The following is an 18049-nucleotide window of genomic DNA, read 5'->3' as shown; positions in this document are numbered from 1 at the left end:
CTGATGTCATGAGATTTGAGTTACAAACTTTCAGCAGAAAAACCCTAGAAGTAATGTTTTGTTCTTCTCCATATACATCAGAAAATACACTGTGTCAAATTATCCTGTTACTGGTGATGTAAATTCTGATTATTTGGTTATAATGTTATCTTTCACATTTCCTTACGGTTGTGATTTTTCCCTTTATATTGCTGACCTTTAAACAGCATAGGGATTGGGACACTGACCCGTGCAGTAAAAAAACTGCATATAACTTTTAACTATCAAAAAACTTAACTAATAAACCTACTGTTGACCAGAAGCCTACCAGTAACATAAACAGTTGATTAACACGTGTGAGCTGCATGTATTATGTACTGTTTTCTTACAATAAAGCAAGCTAGAGAAAATGTTATTAAGAAAATTATGAGGAAGAAAATATATATTTACTATTCAGCAACATTAAGTTTGAAGCAGATCATCATAAAATTCTTCATCCTCATCATCTTCACAGTGAGAGGGCGAGGAGAAGGAGGAGAAAAAGGAGAGGTTGGTCTTGCTGTCCTCAGGGATGGCAAAGACAGAAGAAAATCCAGTTAAAGACCCTGTTGTTCAGGTGTCAACTGTAATCAATAGGCATCTAGTGAGAAGATAACTTTGAGACTAAATAACCTGTTTCTTCTGTCACATTTTCATCCACTAGTTTTAACATCCAAGTGATTCTTGCCTGAAAAAATTACTATCATGGTGATTGCCAGTGCATGATATTAGAGTTTTTAATGTTAACTGATTATTCTACAGTGACCAAGTTATAGCCAGATAGTATGCTTTAGGTGTCTGAGTTTGCTTAGCCTGAGAAGAAAATAATTACTGGGAGATAATTTGAACGGGTTTTTTGCAAAGAGAAAGAAGACACCGTTTATGTTGCTTCAACAGGCAGAACTCTAGCAACAGGGTTAAAGTTATAAGTAAGAATACTTATTTCATATAAGTTTTAAACTTTTAGTAGAGCTATCCCACACTGGTACATACCAGCTAAGAAAGCATGGAGGGCAGATTTCTTCTGTCTCTGGAATGTCTGCTATGGTGACATCTCTATGCTGGGCACCATTGTACATCTACTGATTTAATTGTTTTATAGATGAAGAAAGAGTCTTAGTTAAGTATTTTCCAATTATTTAACTCTGATTCAGTTAAGTCCCTATCTGACAACACCAGGGCTCTTCCTCTGTGCACTACATCTCACTTGTAGATGGAGTTCCAGTATTGCAAGATTGGGTGGATTCAGTAATTCTTAGTATTAATCCTAATTCTAAAATCTGTGATTGTGTGAGCATGTCTGTTTCTTGTACCATGTGATGTTTGCTGATTTCCAAATACTATTGAGCTATAATATATTCTTTGTAAGAGCTACTTCTGTGTTTCTTGGTGATAAATTTGTAATGTGAATGATAGCACATGGGTTGACATCAGAACTATTTTTGAGCTAACTTGTGTAACTATGAATGTTTCTGACTATGATAGTCAAATTCTGATAGGATTTGGAAGTCAACAGAAGTTTGTCTTTAGACAAAATAAACTCAGGTTTGGAGCTCTTGGATTTATGAGGTGGTAGGAGTACATTACTCAGAGTGCCCCACAAACAACTAGAAATGTAGGTGAAAAGGTGCAGGGAACATTTGGGAGTTAGGTAGAGATTAGGAATTACCTGCAGAGAGGATGATTGAAGAAATGAGCTTGATTGTAATTTTTAGTGGAGCAACATTCGAGAGAAGAGGACTGAAGACATAATTATAGTTTTCAAGTTTTGAAATACTTAGTATTTCTAAGACTAGAGGAAAATGAGGAATCTGTATGTTTAGGGGTCAAGGAAGGAGAGTAGGACTAGACTGAGACATTTTTCTTCAAGGAGCTTACAGTTCTTTAGAAAAAATAAGAATAAAAATGAGCAGTTGGAAGCTAGGTATTTTTAAGCTGTATAGTAATGGTGGTGACCTATTAAATAGAAGAGGAAGAGAGAGATTAATGAGAAAATCTTGAGGAAACAAAACTCAAAGTAATTAAGCAATACAAGGTATTAGAGAAGAAAAAGGGGCTTTAAATAATAATGGAATTAAAATGTAGTTATTTTCTTTATTGTATTTTTCACCTACACTAAGATTGGAAACTAAAATAATCAGAAGAGAACTGTATAAGAAAGAATTAGGTGGGGAAAAGAATTGGACAAGGGGTACAGGTTGAGTATCCCTGATCTAAAGTGCTAGGAACTGGAGAATTTGGGACTTGGAATTATTTGGGATTTTGAAATATTTAAATTATACTTCTAGTTGTGCATCTCAGATTCAAAAATTCAAAATCTACAATGCTCTACAATCCAGAACTTTTTGAACATCAACATGACACTTAAAGGAAATGTTTATTAGAGCATTTCAGATGTCAGATTTTTGAATTTGGGATGCTCAACCCATACCCTTAAGCAGTCTCTAGAGTTAGAACTAGAAACACAAAAGAGAATTTTTCTATAAACTTTCTGTAATGTGTGTGACTGACTAATGGGTGAAGTAGTGGTTTCTTTACTTATGTCTAGCGCTTAACTTTTGTTAGGTTCTTCCTGCCTCTAACCCCACAAGGTTGATATTACTATGTTTTAAGGTTTTCTGTTCACAGTATGTTTATTAGTTTGCTAACATGCTAATATAATTATGTCCTCAGCATAAGATTTCCCAAATCATGATTGTGAGTTTTGTTTTGTTTTTTAGCCTATTTGATGGCTTTGCAGATGGACTAGGAGTTGCCGAAGCTATTTCTTATGTGGATCCTCAGTTCCTCACCTACATGGCACTAGAAGAACGCTTAGCCCAAGCTATGGAGGTATGTTAGTAACTCTGATGTTCATATATAAGTTGATTGGGATACAAATGATAAAATTAAGGTTTTTTTTAACTACTCTTAAGAAAAGGTGAATTATTTTCTCATCAGTTTAGTAAGTTATTGAAGAATGATTGTATATGTATATAAATTACACTTGATAACTGCCAATTTGCCTCAAATTGCAATATTTCTCAATTTTTACTACAGAATAGAAATACACTTTTTTTCTCTATTGAATTACACAGGTATGGAGTGAATATTTTATACATGTGTATACTCACAAGTATATTTGTGACATGAAATTGAAGCTCTCAAATGATCTTTACAACTCATTTTTCTTCTTTTGTTCTCATGGCCTCAGATACTATCTGGTTGCCTAATGCAGTTAGGAAAGTTGCTTCCCTTCAACCCCACACACATATACATACTTCAGTTTGGCACATTTGCTGCTCAAGTATCTCTTGCCTTCTTTTTATTATTTGACTAAAACAGAAAAACTTGCTCATAATTTATTTGCCTAAGGTCAGAACCCAAGTATTTTTATGTTTAGAAACTACCACTACACTAATGGGTTTCATTATAAGAAGTCTTTTTTAAGTCATTATTTTCAAAGTGATTTTTAAGATATACAAACAGTAATAACTGGTGAATGAGCCAAAGGTGAGAGAACAAAAATTAGCAAGAGAGAACTTTGAAGAGCATTGTAATACATTTTATCTTGAAATTTTTTGAGATTAGAATGTCGATTAACTGAGACAGGATTTCATTCCATCTCCTGGGAAGTAGTGGCACAGTCATAGCTCACTGTAGTTTCAGACTCCTGGGCTCAAGTGATTTCACTGCCTCAACATCCTGAGTAGTTAGGACTGCAGGGGAGTGCCACCATGTCTGGCTAAATTTTTTTTTTAAACTTTTCATAGAGATGGGATTTCACTATGTTGCCCAGGCTGGTCTTAAACTCCTGACCTCAAGTGATCCCCTTTGCCTTGGCCTCCCAGAGCGCTGGGATTACCAATGTGAGCCACCATGCCTGGCCTGAATGTCCAGTTTAGATTGATAAAATAGAAGATAAACACCTGTTTATCTACACACACACACACACACACACACACACACACACACACACACACACACACACACACGCTAGCTCTGCTTTGACAACACTTTTTTTATACATATAATCTTCGATGGAGATCATTGCTCTCCATTATGCTTTATGGTGTATGTTTTTCTCAAAGTGACCATGGCAGAAATATTATATACTAGGAAAAAAAGTCAGAAAGAACATCATGAGACAGGATGCACTTAGGATTTTTGTCAGATTATTTAACTGCCTTGCCAAATTCTGAAACATATGAAATAATGATGCAGCATTATTACTTGCAACAGAAACATAATATAGAAAGAATAAGAGTCACTAACTTTTTTATGCTAGTGGTTTATGATTTCCTACAATACAAATACTTTAAAAAAGAAATGCTGAAATGAATGGTTCCCTCTCCAATGTGGGTGAGGTGGATCCACCCTTTCTCTCCGATCTACTTTCTGAATAAACTATCTATTCTAATCTAAAAAAGAAAAGAAATGTTGAGAATAAAATGTTTTATTACTTATTACTAGTGGGAAATGTGACATTTGATTTGCATTTTGTAGAGCCATAGGGATCGGTCTTGAGAGGTCAGTAAAGGCAGTAGTACAGTAAACAAAGACAAAAGGCAAACAAAACCAGTTCCATACTTTGTTGGCTTCTGCCAATAGGGAACCCAGTGGCACTACCACTTTTTAAGTTACTCTTACTCATGCATTCTTCTGCCTCTGCTTAATGGCTGTAAGCATCTCCTTTCTCCACAGCTTACCAGCTTCCTCACATTTTAGTGCTCTGTTTTATTTTATTTGAATTTGATTGAAACATTTTACCCCTAGAGAATCGATATAGTTAAGTCTTCCTAGCACTCTGCAGAAAAATGTTTTTCATGTGTAGTATGCATTTATTTAATCATTTTTATAATGAAACTGAAATAATTCAAAATTTTATTGTTTCTCTTATATTTAACACTAACATTATTGAAATGAAACAAAACCAAAACACATTGCATGCTTTTATTTTGCTTCTCAAGTAGCACTATTTCTTTGTTGAAGTTGTTACTTTTGTTTCTGTTATTTTTCCAATACTAGATTGATCTTTCTTTTTAGGTAGTGGCTTTTGGTGAAAATATTGACAATATACATTTGTCTCATAAATATACTTGTGCCTCAAATTTGAATGAGGATGGGGTAAAGTGGCAAACATCTTTAACTTTTTGAAACAGTGATATTGACGATTTCTACTTTTCAAAATAAATTTTGTAAAAAACAGGTAATTGCATATGTTAATGTTGACATTCAAAATTTTTTTTAGCGTAAATCCAAGTAATAATTATTCTTTACCATACTTTTTTTGAAGACAAATATGTTTAAAATTTTTAATGTAAAAAATTGGTTAAATGCATTAAAATTAATAGTATACTAGTTGATTAAAATAAATTGTTACAAATTTGGTAAGTAAACATAAAATTTTACTGGAAATGCATATCTTAATGAGATGATGGAGGCTTTTTCCCTTCTTAGTTACTTTGTGAGTGAATGTTATTTGTTACTAGAATGAAACTCATTTCAGCATAAATTTTATTTCTGTTTTTCATCTTATGAATGTAAGGTTAAGAAACTTGGTTCACATAAATTAATGGAGATGTAAGGAGTTTATCATAGCATTCATTGTCAATCAATTCTTTAGAGATAATTGCCAAAAATCACATAAATTAATTAGTTATTTAGATTCTCCTTCAGTTTTTGAAAGCAAAGAATTGGAAGTGACCTAAAAAGATTTGTTATTCAGTTATTGGAGTTCAGTTGCACCCTAGTACTTCAGATAGCCCCTCTGAATGGGTAAGAAATATGCTTTTACTTATAAAGTGGGGGGGGGTATATGAAAACAGAGAAGCAGCATGACACTTTTAACTGCAGGTACATTTTTATGCAGATAAGCTTGAGGAAAGGTTACTTAAGAAAGGTAATTTAAATTGAGTCTCTAAGACTGTCTACACCCCTGCATATCTTGGAAAGTCTTTACATGGTCACAACAGCATCTCCTATACACTCAGGTGTAGGTACTAGAGAAGCAATAACAATGTGGAGGTTAAGAGCATAGGCTTTTGTGTTAGATGGGCTGTGTGACCTTGGACAATTCACTTAATCTAAACTTAAGGTTCCTCATTTACAAAAGATAAATAATAAAATGTACATCATGGGCTATTATGAGATTGTGATAGAACCTTTAGCAAAATATCTGGTGTAGTGGTAAAAGCTTCTCAGTAAATGGTGCATCTGGATTCAATGATGATCAGTCAAAATCATTGTTGGTATCTTCATTCTTTAAAAACTAAATTATATTTTATTTTTTAGAAATGAAATTTTATGCTGATGAAGGATTATACTCCTTTAAACCTAGATATATTACAGTTTGGGCTATTCAGACTATTTAGTTGTCTGTCTACCACTTGGGCCAACTTTTGAAAATATATTGTATTGTCTAAAGATGTAGATAGATTTTTGTATTTTTATAGGTTTTCATAGTAGTGGCTTATTCACCCTAGAATAAGCAGATAAAATGGTCTCTTGGTCTTGTTGCTTATAAGTAATCCCAGATCATCTTAAATATGTGAGAGTACCAATACATTTTTTTTTATATATGAAATTCCAGGTGTTAGCACTAGCAGTGCACAGATAATTATCAGAAAATATAATGAACCCATAGAGACAAACACATATCAAAGCATAGTTAACCCAGAAAAACCTCCCCAAATAGAAGTTACTATAAACAATATCCCTTTTTTCTGTTTATGCATAGCACAGATGAGTTCTCATAAGCAGGTTCTGCCTTGAGTAGTACATAGGGAATTTAAGGAACGTCATAATTATAGTTATGTGAAAAAGAAAGCGAGAGATAACAGGATCCTATCTTCTATTTCCTCTCTCCAAATGGGAATGTTTAATATAAAGCATTTTTAACTATAACAAAGAAGTTGAGTAACAAGGTGTTGGCCAGTAGGAAATATAGGAAAAGTATATATAAGGAGGAGCCACCACCTGTCGGGCAAAACTAGAACACCTAAGGAAGAATCCCCAGTCCACCACAGGACTGAGATCCAGACCTTGATGGAAATAGCACAGCTGTGGCTCGTTGCATGGCAGAAAAGTCACTGGTGTTTGCTGGCAGAACTTGCTGGAAATCACCCTCTAGGGTGCTGGGGAAAGCTATTCATAGGAAGGTGGCTAACTGGAAGCACTTTGCTGTGGAACTGGGGGAAGCTGCTGGCTTCTGGGTACATTGCAGGCGCTGGCTGCTGGAAGAAGCCTTGTATATGGCAAGAGCCTTGCACTAGAGCAAGCCACTGAGGTCACAGAAGCCTGTCAAGCAAACACACTGGGATCAGAAGCAAAGCTCTTTTCCTCCAGCAGTGTCTCTTCAGTATGCCCTGTGACCAAAACTTAGCATCATGCCAGCTGTTAAAAGGGAAAATATTTAAATAGTCCAGATTTTTACAGACAAAAAAGTGCATTTTAATTTGAGGAGCAATAATTACATTACTGAAATAGTCCATCTCATTGACAACTTGACTTCCTTATACACCTTTTAAAATTTCCATCCAAGAATACAACTATATTTCTACCTGACGAGATAACAGCTGATGTTACAAAAGAGGTTTTCACCCTCTCCCCAGAGTAAGCAGTTACATAGTACCAAAAGTCATTGTATCTACCACCAGCTATACTAATTACTCCACGAAGTTAGTCACAGTCACACTGAATGTTCTTTTACATAAAGACTTAATTGCAAATTTAACTTCCAACACCTGTCATATTATGGGAAGGAGAATGGTTAACATGTACAAGTCAGCACATACATAAAACAAGCAAATAGAAAGTATGCAATGCTAGTCCTTGTTTCTGTATTTGGTCATGAGACTGTAATTGAACACCATGACCCATTCCGTATTTTCCTTGCCCTCAGCCAGGACCTCAGCTGGTTAGGATTCTTTACTGGGTAGCGTGACTCAAACCTACATTACTGTTTCTATCCTCAATTTCTTTTTTTGGTTACTGTCATTTTCTAGTAACTTTACTGTTGGGTGTGGAAGTATAAGAGATACACACTCCTGGTGAGATCATCACACAGTTTTCAAGCAGAGGAAGCCTAGTCTGTGGAGGGCAGACTGCTTCTACTGGTAAAAGCAGGATTAGAATAACTTGTTGAGTTGAATCTGAGTTCAACCAGATACCCCATTCCAAGTTTCAGAATCCTGTTCTTTAACTAATCAATGATAAAATGTTTGGGAAACTTGATGAAACTGAGAATTTAACTCTCATTTTATTTTTTTTTTTGTTTTGTTTTTTATTTTTTACTTTTTTTCTGAGTTGGAGTCTCACTCTGTCGCCCAGACTGGAGTGCAGTGGCCGCTCCTGGTCACCGCAGCCTCGACCTGCTGGGCTCCAGCAATCCTTCCGCCTCAGCCTTCCAAGTAGCTGGAACTACAGGCGCGTGCTACCACGCCCGGCTAATTTTTTGATTTGATGTAGAGATGAGGTCTCACCAAGTTGCCCGGGTGGGTCTCGAACCCGCTGGCCCAGGCAGTCCACTCACCTCAGCCTCCCAAGGTGTGGTATTACAGGCTGAGCCACTGAGCCCGGCTTTAACTCTCATTTTAATTTTAGCAATCCACACAAGTTTATGCTTGATTTTTTTTTTTTTTTTTAAGAAGAGCTTCTTTTAGGCCTTTTATGGATGCTTTCTGACTTTCACTCTGTTGTAACAGTTAATAGACCTGAATTTGTAATTTTCTTTATAAGTATACAAGGACACTTGGAATACTCCATCTCACATCACAGTTTTTATAGTCAGATCATCACTACGCTAAGGTCAAGTATGACAGCTCTCTGGGCTCCCAAGACACATGCTTCAGTTGGTCCTTCATCACAGTCAACCTCAGTGATAGCATGATTAATTGGGATGCCACTATAGGCTGGTTGTCCTGTTCTCATTGGCAGGGAGCTCAGCAGTGAGCTCAAGCCCAGAGGCCAACTGAACCGATATCAAAATCCTATTCTTGCACAGTGCTGGGTCCTGGGACCACTCCTAATACCAATTTTTTTTTTTTTAATCAGTCTGGGCTCAGTCACAAAAGAGACAAATACAATAATTTGAACAGGGAAAGTTAATGTAATTATAAACTACAACATTACAACATTAAGGAATTGGCTATTAGGAAGTAAAGTGAACTGTAAAAATGCAGGATTAGCAGGCTGCAGTAGGGCACTGTATTTTCCCACCCCTAGGGCTGAGATCCAGACCTTATTGGAGGGGACAGCAGTGGCTCATAGAGAAGTTTAAGACACTATGCTGGCAGAAGATTAAGACACTATGCTGGCAGAACTTGTGGAAATCTGCCCTCTACAACTTGGCAAAAATCTGCCCTCTGAGACAGAGAAACTTAATGGAGATGACTAACTGAAAGCACTCTGCCACCCAACAGAAGCTGCTGGCCACTTGTCCTACAGCTGCCAGTCACTGGAAAAACTGGAAGAGCCACCCATACTGGAGGAGCCTGGCGCTGGAGAAGCCAGTTATGCACAGAGAAGCCCCAACACAGTGAGGGGACCCAAGGAACCTTGAACCAGAGTCCTTTCCTTCTGCAATGTCTCTCCAGCGCCCTCTGCTGACAAAGCTTAAAACCATGTCAGCTGACAAAGGAAGAATATTTAAAAGGCCTAAATTTGGGTGCATTCTGCTCTGTTTTCACAGAGCAGAAATGAAAGGTGGATTTGGAGCTAAGAGGCAGTAATTCAACTACTGGCACACAGTTTCCATTTCTGCAAATTCAGAGTCAGAATTAGTGTTCAATATTATTAACTGTGTTTCTTAACTCTTGGTGACCCTTTTTGCTGATTCCTTTTTTAGTTCTGATTTTGCTTTGGGCTTGGCCTAAAGCCAAATAGTAATTCTCTATTGTTAGTCACCTTAAATGCTTGTTGGAAATATCTATGGTAGAACCTTAGGCATATGTAAAATAACATAAAATTTATTATTGTATCCATTTTTTAAATGTACAGTTCAGTGTCATTACGTACATTCATGTTGTTACAAACTGTAACTCTCCATTTTATATTCTCCTCAGCCCCTGGCAACCACTATTCTACTTTCTGTCTCTTTTAATCTGACTACTTTAGTACCTCTTATAAGAATCATACAGTATTTATCCTTCTGCGACTGGCTTATTTCAGTTCATTCATGGTGTAGCATGTGTTAAAATTTCCTTCCTTTTCAAGACTGAACAATATTCCATTGTATCTGTATACCACATTTTGTTTATTCATTCATCCATCCATAAACACTTGGTTTGCTCCCACTTTTTGGCTCTTATGAAGAATGCTGCAATGAACATGGGTATACAAATCTGTGTGAGCCCCTGTTTTCAGTTCTTTTGGGTGCATACCCAGAAGTGGAATTGCTGGATTACGTGATACTGCAGTTTTTAATTCTGAGCAATTGTCATATTGTTTTCCAGAGCAGTTATACTATTTTTCATTCCTTCTAGGAGGGGAGGCCCAGTTTTAATGGTTGTCAGATTTGTTTCAACTTTTTCATCCCCACAAAGAAATATTCAGCTAGATTAATGCTAAGGTCTTTTGTAGCTTTGTGATCTTATGATACTATAGTTGGGATATAACAACTAACAAATAACTATTAAATTATATAATACGAATTACTTAGGTACAATAGCAGTTCAGAAGGAAGATACTAGTACAGTCTGGGATCACTGACATAGGCTTCATGGAAGAGACAGAGACAGGATTACCCCCATCCTTGAGGGATTTATAGAATTTAAAGGATGGACAGAAAGCACTAGGCAGAGGAAACAGCCTCTGTGCTGAACTAAGAGCATGTATTTGTATGGTTTGCAGGCAAAAAGACAAAAGTTCTTCCTACCATTCTAGTCTGATTGGAGGCAGAAAAGATGAGAGTGACTCATACTAGATGATCATTTGATCTGCTGTTCTTTTGATTCTTGGTAGAACAGTAACTTTACACAGACATTTAAGCCCCTAAATGAAGTTCACAACCCAGGTAACCTGGCAGTACTTACAGCTGGCAATGTGGGTGTGTTGGTTGTGCCGGTAGTAGATACAGTCATTCAGGAGTGCATTGTTTACTTCTATACTTTGAGCATCTAGTAACCTCGGCCACGTTTTATCTTTCAGAAAGTGAACCTTTCTGAAGTGTTTACTTTACTTCATGTTATTGATCCCACACAGGTACTCATAGTTGGAAGAGATAGCCACTTCTCTAAAATTATAACTATGACTGGAAAGTAGGTAATTACTGAGACAAGATAGATTTGTGTTTTAATTGTGGAAAGTTGGGGTGTGTGTGTCTGTGTGTTTGATGTTTTGGTTTGGTGTGGTGGGGGTGGTTCCTTTTGGAAAGGGCAAAGAAGCAAGGGACTAAAGCAAAAGAAACTAAAGAGAAGAGAATAATGAATAATGGTAATATAACTTTGGAAGATACCATAAAAAATAGTTTTCTATTACTGTCTTAAAAGTTCTCCCTTACAAAGAACCCTAACTTTTGTTTTTCAGACTGCCCTGGCACATTTAGAGTCTCTTGCAGTAGATGTTGAGGTGGCCAATCCACCAGCCAGTAAGGAAAGCATTGATGGTCTTCCAGAGACCCTTGTTCTTGAGGATCACACTGGTAAGAGCAACATTGACCTCAGATGTTGGAGGACACATTGCTTATTTAAGTATATTATAAATGTACGTAGAAGATGAAATACTTAACTATTAGAAACTTTCTTTTGATTTTCTGTGGTAACCAGATGCTGGCAAACATTCATCTAGTATAGGAATATTTTTAATTTATCAAGCAATAGGCTGAGACAGATGTCTCCATGTCAACTTTCCTAAAAAAGCAACATTTATTAAATTCTGAATTGTCATGTATTAGGCAGAGCATGCTATGATCAAAGTCTGGTTCTTTTGTCTTTCATAGGTATTTGTGAGTATAATATGTTGATTCTCAGTTTTATTAAAATTGAACCATATGTGATTGATAGATCGAAATTATTTGTTGTTTTCAGCTATTGGTCAGGAACAGTGCTGTCCAATCTGTTGCAGTGAATATATTAAGGATGATATAGCCACAGAGTTGCCCTGTCACCATTTCTTTCACAAACCTTGTGTCTCAATTTGGCTACAGAAGGTAAGTTTTAGAATTACTTTTTACTCTAGCTCTCTGATGCAGTGGGGGAAAAAAATAGTCACTTTAAAAAAAAATTAATACTTTAATAGTTTCTCCCACAAGTTAATAATGGTAATGTCTTTTAAGCCTATTTTATTTAGCTACTTATTTGTAGTACTTTTTAATTCATTGTTAAAAACTGATTGCAAGGCCAGGCTGGGTGGCTCAGCCTATAATCCCATGCTTTGGGAGGTCGAGGTGAGTGGATTGCCTGAGCCCACGGGTTCGAGACCCGCCTGGGCAACTTGGCGAGACCTTATCTCTACAATAAAAATCAAAACATTAGCCGGGCGTTGTAGCGCGCGCCTGTAGTTCCAGCTACTTGGAAGGCTGAGGCGGAAGGATTGCCGGAGCCCAGCAGGTCTAGGCTGCGGTGGCCAGGAGCGGCCACTGCACTCCAGTCTGGGTGACAGAGTGAGACTCCAACTCAAAAAAAAACCAAAAAACAAAAAAATGATTGCCTTAAATGATAATAGGTGAGGAATAATAGGGAACTATTTTACTTTATTAACATTGTCTAAAAAAGTAGACAACAATAACTAACGTTTTTGATTATTTAGGAAGTGATAAATATCTGAAAATCATTTTAGAATGAAACCATTTAGAACTGTAATTATAACCCTGAAATTTGTTCATCTCAAAAGTATCTCAAGGAAAGAAGCCTTTGGCACTGCTCAAAGTACTGTATACAGTATACAGGTATTATGCTGATACAAGTTGGTATTTCTGAAAATGTGTATGAGATACTTAACCTTACCAAGAAGCTTCTATTCCAGTTTTTATATATTGCCTTTAAATATTTGCCCAATAAAATTAAAGTATATGTGAATTACTTAAATAAAAGAAAGAGCTTTACTTATTTACCAGCCGGCTCAGTAGGAATTCCCAAATCACTTTCCCAGCTTATCTACTCATGGATCCAGCTTCTTCTCTTTCCTATAACCACTTCCTTTCTTTTTTCCTCCCCCACCCACTTTCTTCCTCACTTCTCTTCCCTTTTCCTTTCTTTGCTATTCTTCTCCTTCTACTGTCACTTCATCCTTATCAGAACTCTATTTAAAATTTCTAAGGTCAAGTGTAGAAATGTTCACTGTTCCTTTATCAAATCAATTCATCTTTTAGTTGTTGATGTTAGCTTCTAGTTTATGTCTGTGTGTATATTCAGTTTGTTTTACAGTTTTGTTTTCTACTTTTCTAAAACGTTACTTGCCTGTTTGTATTTTTTAAGAAGCAGTGTTTTGTGTGTGTGATATGGGTGAGGTGCTACTGGATCTTTCCTATTTAATGATGTCTCATTTCATTCTCAAAATAAGTCTAGGATATATTGGTATCTTTATTCCTGTTTTCCAGTGACTGTTACTTGTCCAAATTACACAGCTAGTATGTGTAGTTGACCAAGACCACACTCATATATTTGACTCTCAAGTGTTGCTGTTTAGGGCCTAGTCAGTATGGCAGGTACACAGTCAATGTTTGCTGAATTGAATCCTTAAATTCTAAACATTATATATGTTGTATAGCCTTGAATGATACTTGACATTGCTATAGCCTAAGGTAACGAGCTCTTCAGTCTCTTTCCTGACATAAAACAACTTCATGTAAAGCCTTTTTTGGTTTTTTTTTTGTCTGGTGAGAAAGTTCCCAACATACAATTCTTTGTCACCTTCAACAGCATGATCCCTTCTATTAGGGATATCTCCTTGGAAAAAATACAAGATTTACAAGAGTACAATGTGTCATCAAATGACATATCTCAGTAATCTTCCATTGGTCCTAAAATGTTGTACTCCTAGTATAGCTATTTCCGTTCCTACTTTCCCTCTCAGATCTGTGGTTGGTTGATTTGTCATTTATAAGGCCCCCAGTGCTCCATCTCTTTTTTTAGAAACAAATTGCATGGTTTATAAAGAATATCTGAGGTCCATCTGCTTTGACAGTTGAGGCTGTAGTGTATGTGAGAAGGATTCTGGAGGAAATGATTTGGTGTGAATTAAGTAGGGTCTGTGGTTTCTCTAATATGTGCATAGTAGATTAGGTAATAATAATGCAATTCAGGTTATTGTTAAGCTAAACTCTGACTTCTGTGAGGACATCCACCATAATTCTTTGCTCATACTCTGCCATAGCATCAGTGTTGAGCATGGAGGCTCCTAATTAAAACTCACTAAATAAAAGATGAATGACCTTAAGGGTACAAACATGATTTAGAGACATTGTTTACCCTCAAAAAAATTAGAGTCTGATTGCAGTGCAGAAGAAATAGCATTAAAATAGTATCTTTCTGTATTGTGTGGGTTTGAAGTTAATTTGGTTTTTGGTTCTCAGCTACTTGATTTACTGTTAAGATAATGATACTGTTTTTTCTTTATTAAGTTACTTGTGTGGCAGTTTCTGGTGGGTCTTACTTGTTTTTTCCTTCCAGTCGGGAACATGCCCTGTGTGCCGCCGTCATTTCCCACCTGCAGTTATTGAAACCTCTGCAGCCACTTCCTCCGAGCCTGATCCTGATGCCCCACCTTCAAATGACAGTACTGCAGAAGCATCCTAAACCTTAACAACTGAAAAGAGATCAGTCTATCAGAGTAAATCTGCAAATTCCTTCTAAATCTGATGTGCAAATAATTATATATAAATATATTTAAAAGTGCTATATATAGTATATGCCATAGTTTAGAAAGAGAATATTGACCTTTCTAAACTAAATTTAGGTTTGCAGAAAGTACTAAACATTTTCAAGCTGAATGTTGAAGCAGTGCATCCATTTTCTTTAGTTGAATTTGTTTGTATTAATTGTAAAGTCAAGCTTATCCAGCTAACTCTCTCCAGAACAAATAATCATCTATGTGGCACACATTATTGGCTGCGTCTAAAATACTACCACTAAGTGATTATAATTAGGTTCTCCTATTTGCATCAGATGTGAAGACAAATGTGAACAGTAGTAAAATTTGGTTTAATTGGAAATAAAACAAATTCTAAAGCATACTTTTTCACTGGTCCCTTTGCCTTTGCTCCTTCATAACCTCCTGGCTTATAATACTGAGATGTTTTCCAGAAAGGTGTCTACTTTTCCATCTCTTTAAAATTAGGGCTTTCCAGAATGCCAGTTGGGGGCTAAAATTTTGGCTAGAACATCACAAAATTTTAAAATCTTAGATGTAACCCCCCCTCCCCTGAAGTGGTTAGGGAGTAAAATAAATTAGTTAATAAAACAGTGGATGTGCTTAACATAAGGTTAATGCAGTATATGAAGAATCCAGTGTGCTCAGTGTTTGATACAATGAGATAAATTAGATGGCCTTATGAAACCCTTTCTAACCTCTTACCCAGTCTGTTTCTCCTTGTTTAAAATTATACTGGAAGGTCCAAAACACTCTTGGTGCATCTGTTTGATAAGTAGTAGATATAGTAAGTTTAAGGTTATTTTGGTTCTGCAGTATTTTGGAAGATCTGAAAACTTGCACAGGGTCATCTTTGTAATTATGTAACCCAAACTAAGATGCACAGCTTCTTCTTTAGGTAATCACATACAGTAGACAAATATGTGCAGACATGGGCGTAATGGTTCACTTACAAATGTGACTTGATGTCAACACTAGAGAATGAGGGCTGTTAGAATGTCACATTTGAGCGAGTAAAATAGTAGAGCACATAGTGTACATCCATCCAACTGGTCCATTGAAATATAGTTTGGACACATAAAAGGAATATTTATATGGCTTCCCAAATGCAGAATTACATCTTATTTGTGTAATTTCTCTGAGTATTTATATTTTGTCTCTTTTTTCCATTCTTAAAAAATAAATGAATTTTCACTGTTGGCACATTTGAAGCTTAAATATAAGGAACATAACACTTGCATTCTAATTTTTGCATATATTGTAAATGTGTCTGGTATTTACAGCAAAATACTGTGTATCCTTTTATGGGTAAAACAAAAGTGAACATTGCATGCACGTAATGTGGTGAATTTGTAATTTAGGGATTCTTTGGGGCTTCTGTGGCTTGGGAAATGCTTACATTCAGGCCTTAATGTTAATGTTGCATTAGCTAGCATGTTTTCCTTCTGATGTATATAGTCACTGTTGTATAAACTAATCTTTGCTTGTTTTCTACTCTGTGATCTTTCTATATCATATTTCATTGATAATCAGTTAGTGTCAAGGAGTCAAATCAGATTAAAATGAATTTTCATGTGTATATGGTGGAAATCTGTGGCTAGTATGATTTTTTGTTTGTTCGTTTTCTTTCAAGTATGTTGATCACTTGTGACACTTACTGATTAAACTTACATTGCTAAAGATGTTTCTATAATAAGCCACACATTATATTTAGGCGGTATTAAGGGACCTTGGTTTTCTTCTAGATAGCAGCTGTTCCAAAGAAAATATTTCTTCTTTGCCTATTTAGATTGAGCTATTATCTGCCAGTTGTTAAGAGGTTTTGGTTCCAAACTCAACCAGCAATGTTGAGAGCTGAACTTAAGATAGCTGTTGTACTTTTTGCTTTCCATCTGTTACTGTCCTTCATTCTTGGCTCCCTACTATCTATAAACAGCTGCTATGAAGGAGAAAAGTTGAATAAGAGTTGGCTTCAATGAAAAAAAGAATATTAAAGTTTGGATTTTTGTCATAACAAGCTGGTATAAACTGAAGCCGACAAGTTTGACACCAAAATACTATTTGAACATATCTTGGGTCCTTTTGAAAAAGTCAAGAATAAATAAAAGTAAATTAGAAATAAGTATGAATATTGATAAAATATCCTTTATCTTATTTCTCTATTTTATGTTGTGACTACCTAATAGTTTTATTTTTTTAAATATTTTCTTATTTCTTTTAATATGAATGCTGATATTTAAAGGTAGATCTATGTGGTTTTCTTTTGTTTCTTGTATATCTCTAAACTAACTAACTCTTAAGATTATTTGTGATCTGATTTTATATATAAGCTGTTAGATATATGTGAACTGTTAAAAATGGAATGCAAGTCTTTCCAAAGTCCAGGTCTAAATGTAATGATTGGTTTATTGTTCTATAACCCCAGCCCATCATTTTCCGTGTAAATCATAAACAATAAACAGAATATACTCGGTGGTCATTTCTAATATTTAATTGTGTAATCATATCACTTTATAGTGTAACCCCTGAAGGATCTAGAGTTCATGGCAGAAAACAAAGGTATTAGGGACGTCTAGAATAGACTCCCAAGCACGATTTTATGTAAAGTCCTTAACTATGATCTAAGAAGGCGCTTCAGGGAGCCATACAGAAGTAGTTGGTAGACTTCCTGCTGCTAGAGGGTCTCTGAGTCCTTGCCCTCTCTTGCTGAACATTCTTAGCAATCTTGTTTGTTTCAGGAGAGCCTGGTTTCCACACTGACTCAGGACAGCAGAAAACACTTAACGGAAGGGAGGAAGGGAGGCTGCTTCACTTCGGTGGCTTTCTCCAAATCAGGCGTGGGATTATTATTTAAGTTCACCTGTTTAGCAAGATTCCTCATGGTTTCCAAAGAGTTCAAAGATTTCACTCATTTCAGAAGGGTCAGTTGGTGCTGATATATCATGCCTATTTAAATTAGACAGAAACTAGCCAGGTGCTATGGTGCACACCTTTAATCACAACTACTCAGCCAGCTTGAGGCAGGAACATCACTTGAACCCAGGAGTTCAGGACCAGCCTAGGTAACATAATGAGATCTCATCCCCAAAAAATAAAAATAATTTTTAAAAAATTACACAAAAACTAATTATTTTGTCTAGATGCTGTAGAAAGTTTAGAATTCTGGTTCTCCTTTAGTAGAATAAACATGTGTTAGAGAAACAGTCTCAAAAGTAGAAACAGTGATGGTACACACCTCTACTAT

At 36.0% G+C, this 18049-nt stretch overlaps 1 protein-coding gene across 1 annotated transcript in view; it reads left to right on the top strand.

Moving 5' to 3' along the window:
* Window positions 1–17284, top strand: part of PJA2 (praja ring finger ubiquitin ligase 2) — a 60769-nt gene extending 43485 nt beyond the window's left edge. Inside the window, exons 7-10 of the mRNA XM_008056757.2 lie at window positions 2739–2850; window positions 11524–11638; window positions 12024–12145; window positions 14607–17284. Coding sequence (XP_008054948.1) covers window positions 2739–2850; window positions 11524–11638; window positions 12024–12145; window positions 14607–14732 — 475 coding nt within the window. The 3' untranslated portion in view covers window positions 14733–17284. The remainder of the gene's footprint in view (window positions 1–2738; window positions 2851–11523; window positions 11639–12023; window positions 12146–14606) is intronic.
* The last annotated feature ends 765 nt before the right edge of the window (window positions 17285–18049 follow it).

This window comes from Carlito syrichta, unplaced genomic scaffold (assembly GCF_000164805.1).
Source record: "Carlito syrichta isolate Samal-C Ts95f unplaced genomic scaffold, Tarsius_syrichta-2.0.1 Scaffold302457, whole genome shotgun sequence".
In the NCBI taxonomy this organism is placed as follows: Eukaryota; Metazoa; Chordata; class Mammalia; order Primates; family Tarsiidae; genus Carlito; species Carlito syrichta.
The sequence above is the reverse complement of the archived record's forward strand: the minus strand, read 5'-3'. Positions and strand labels throughout refer to the sequence as shown.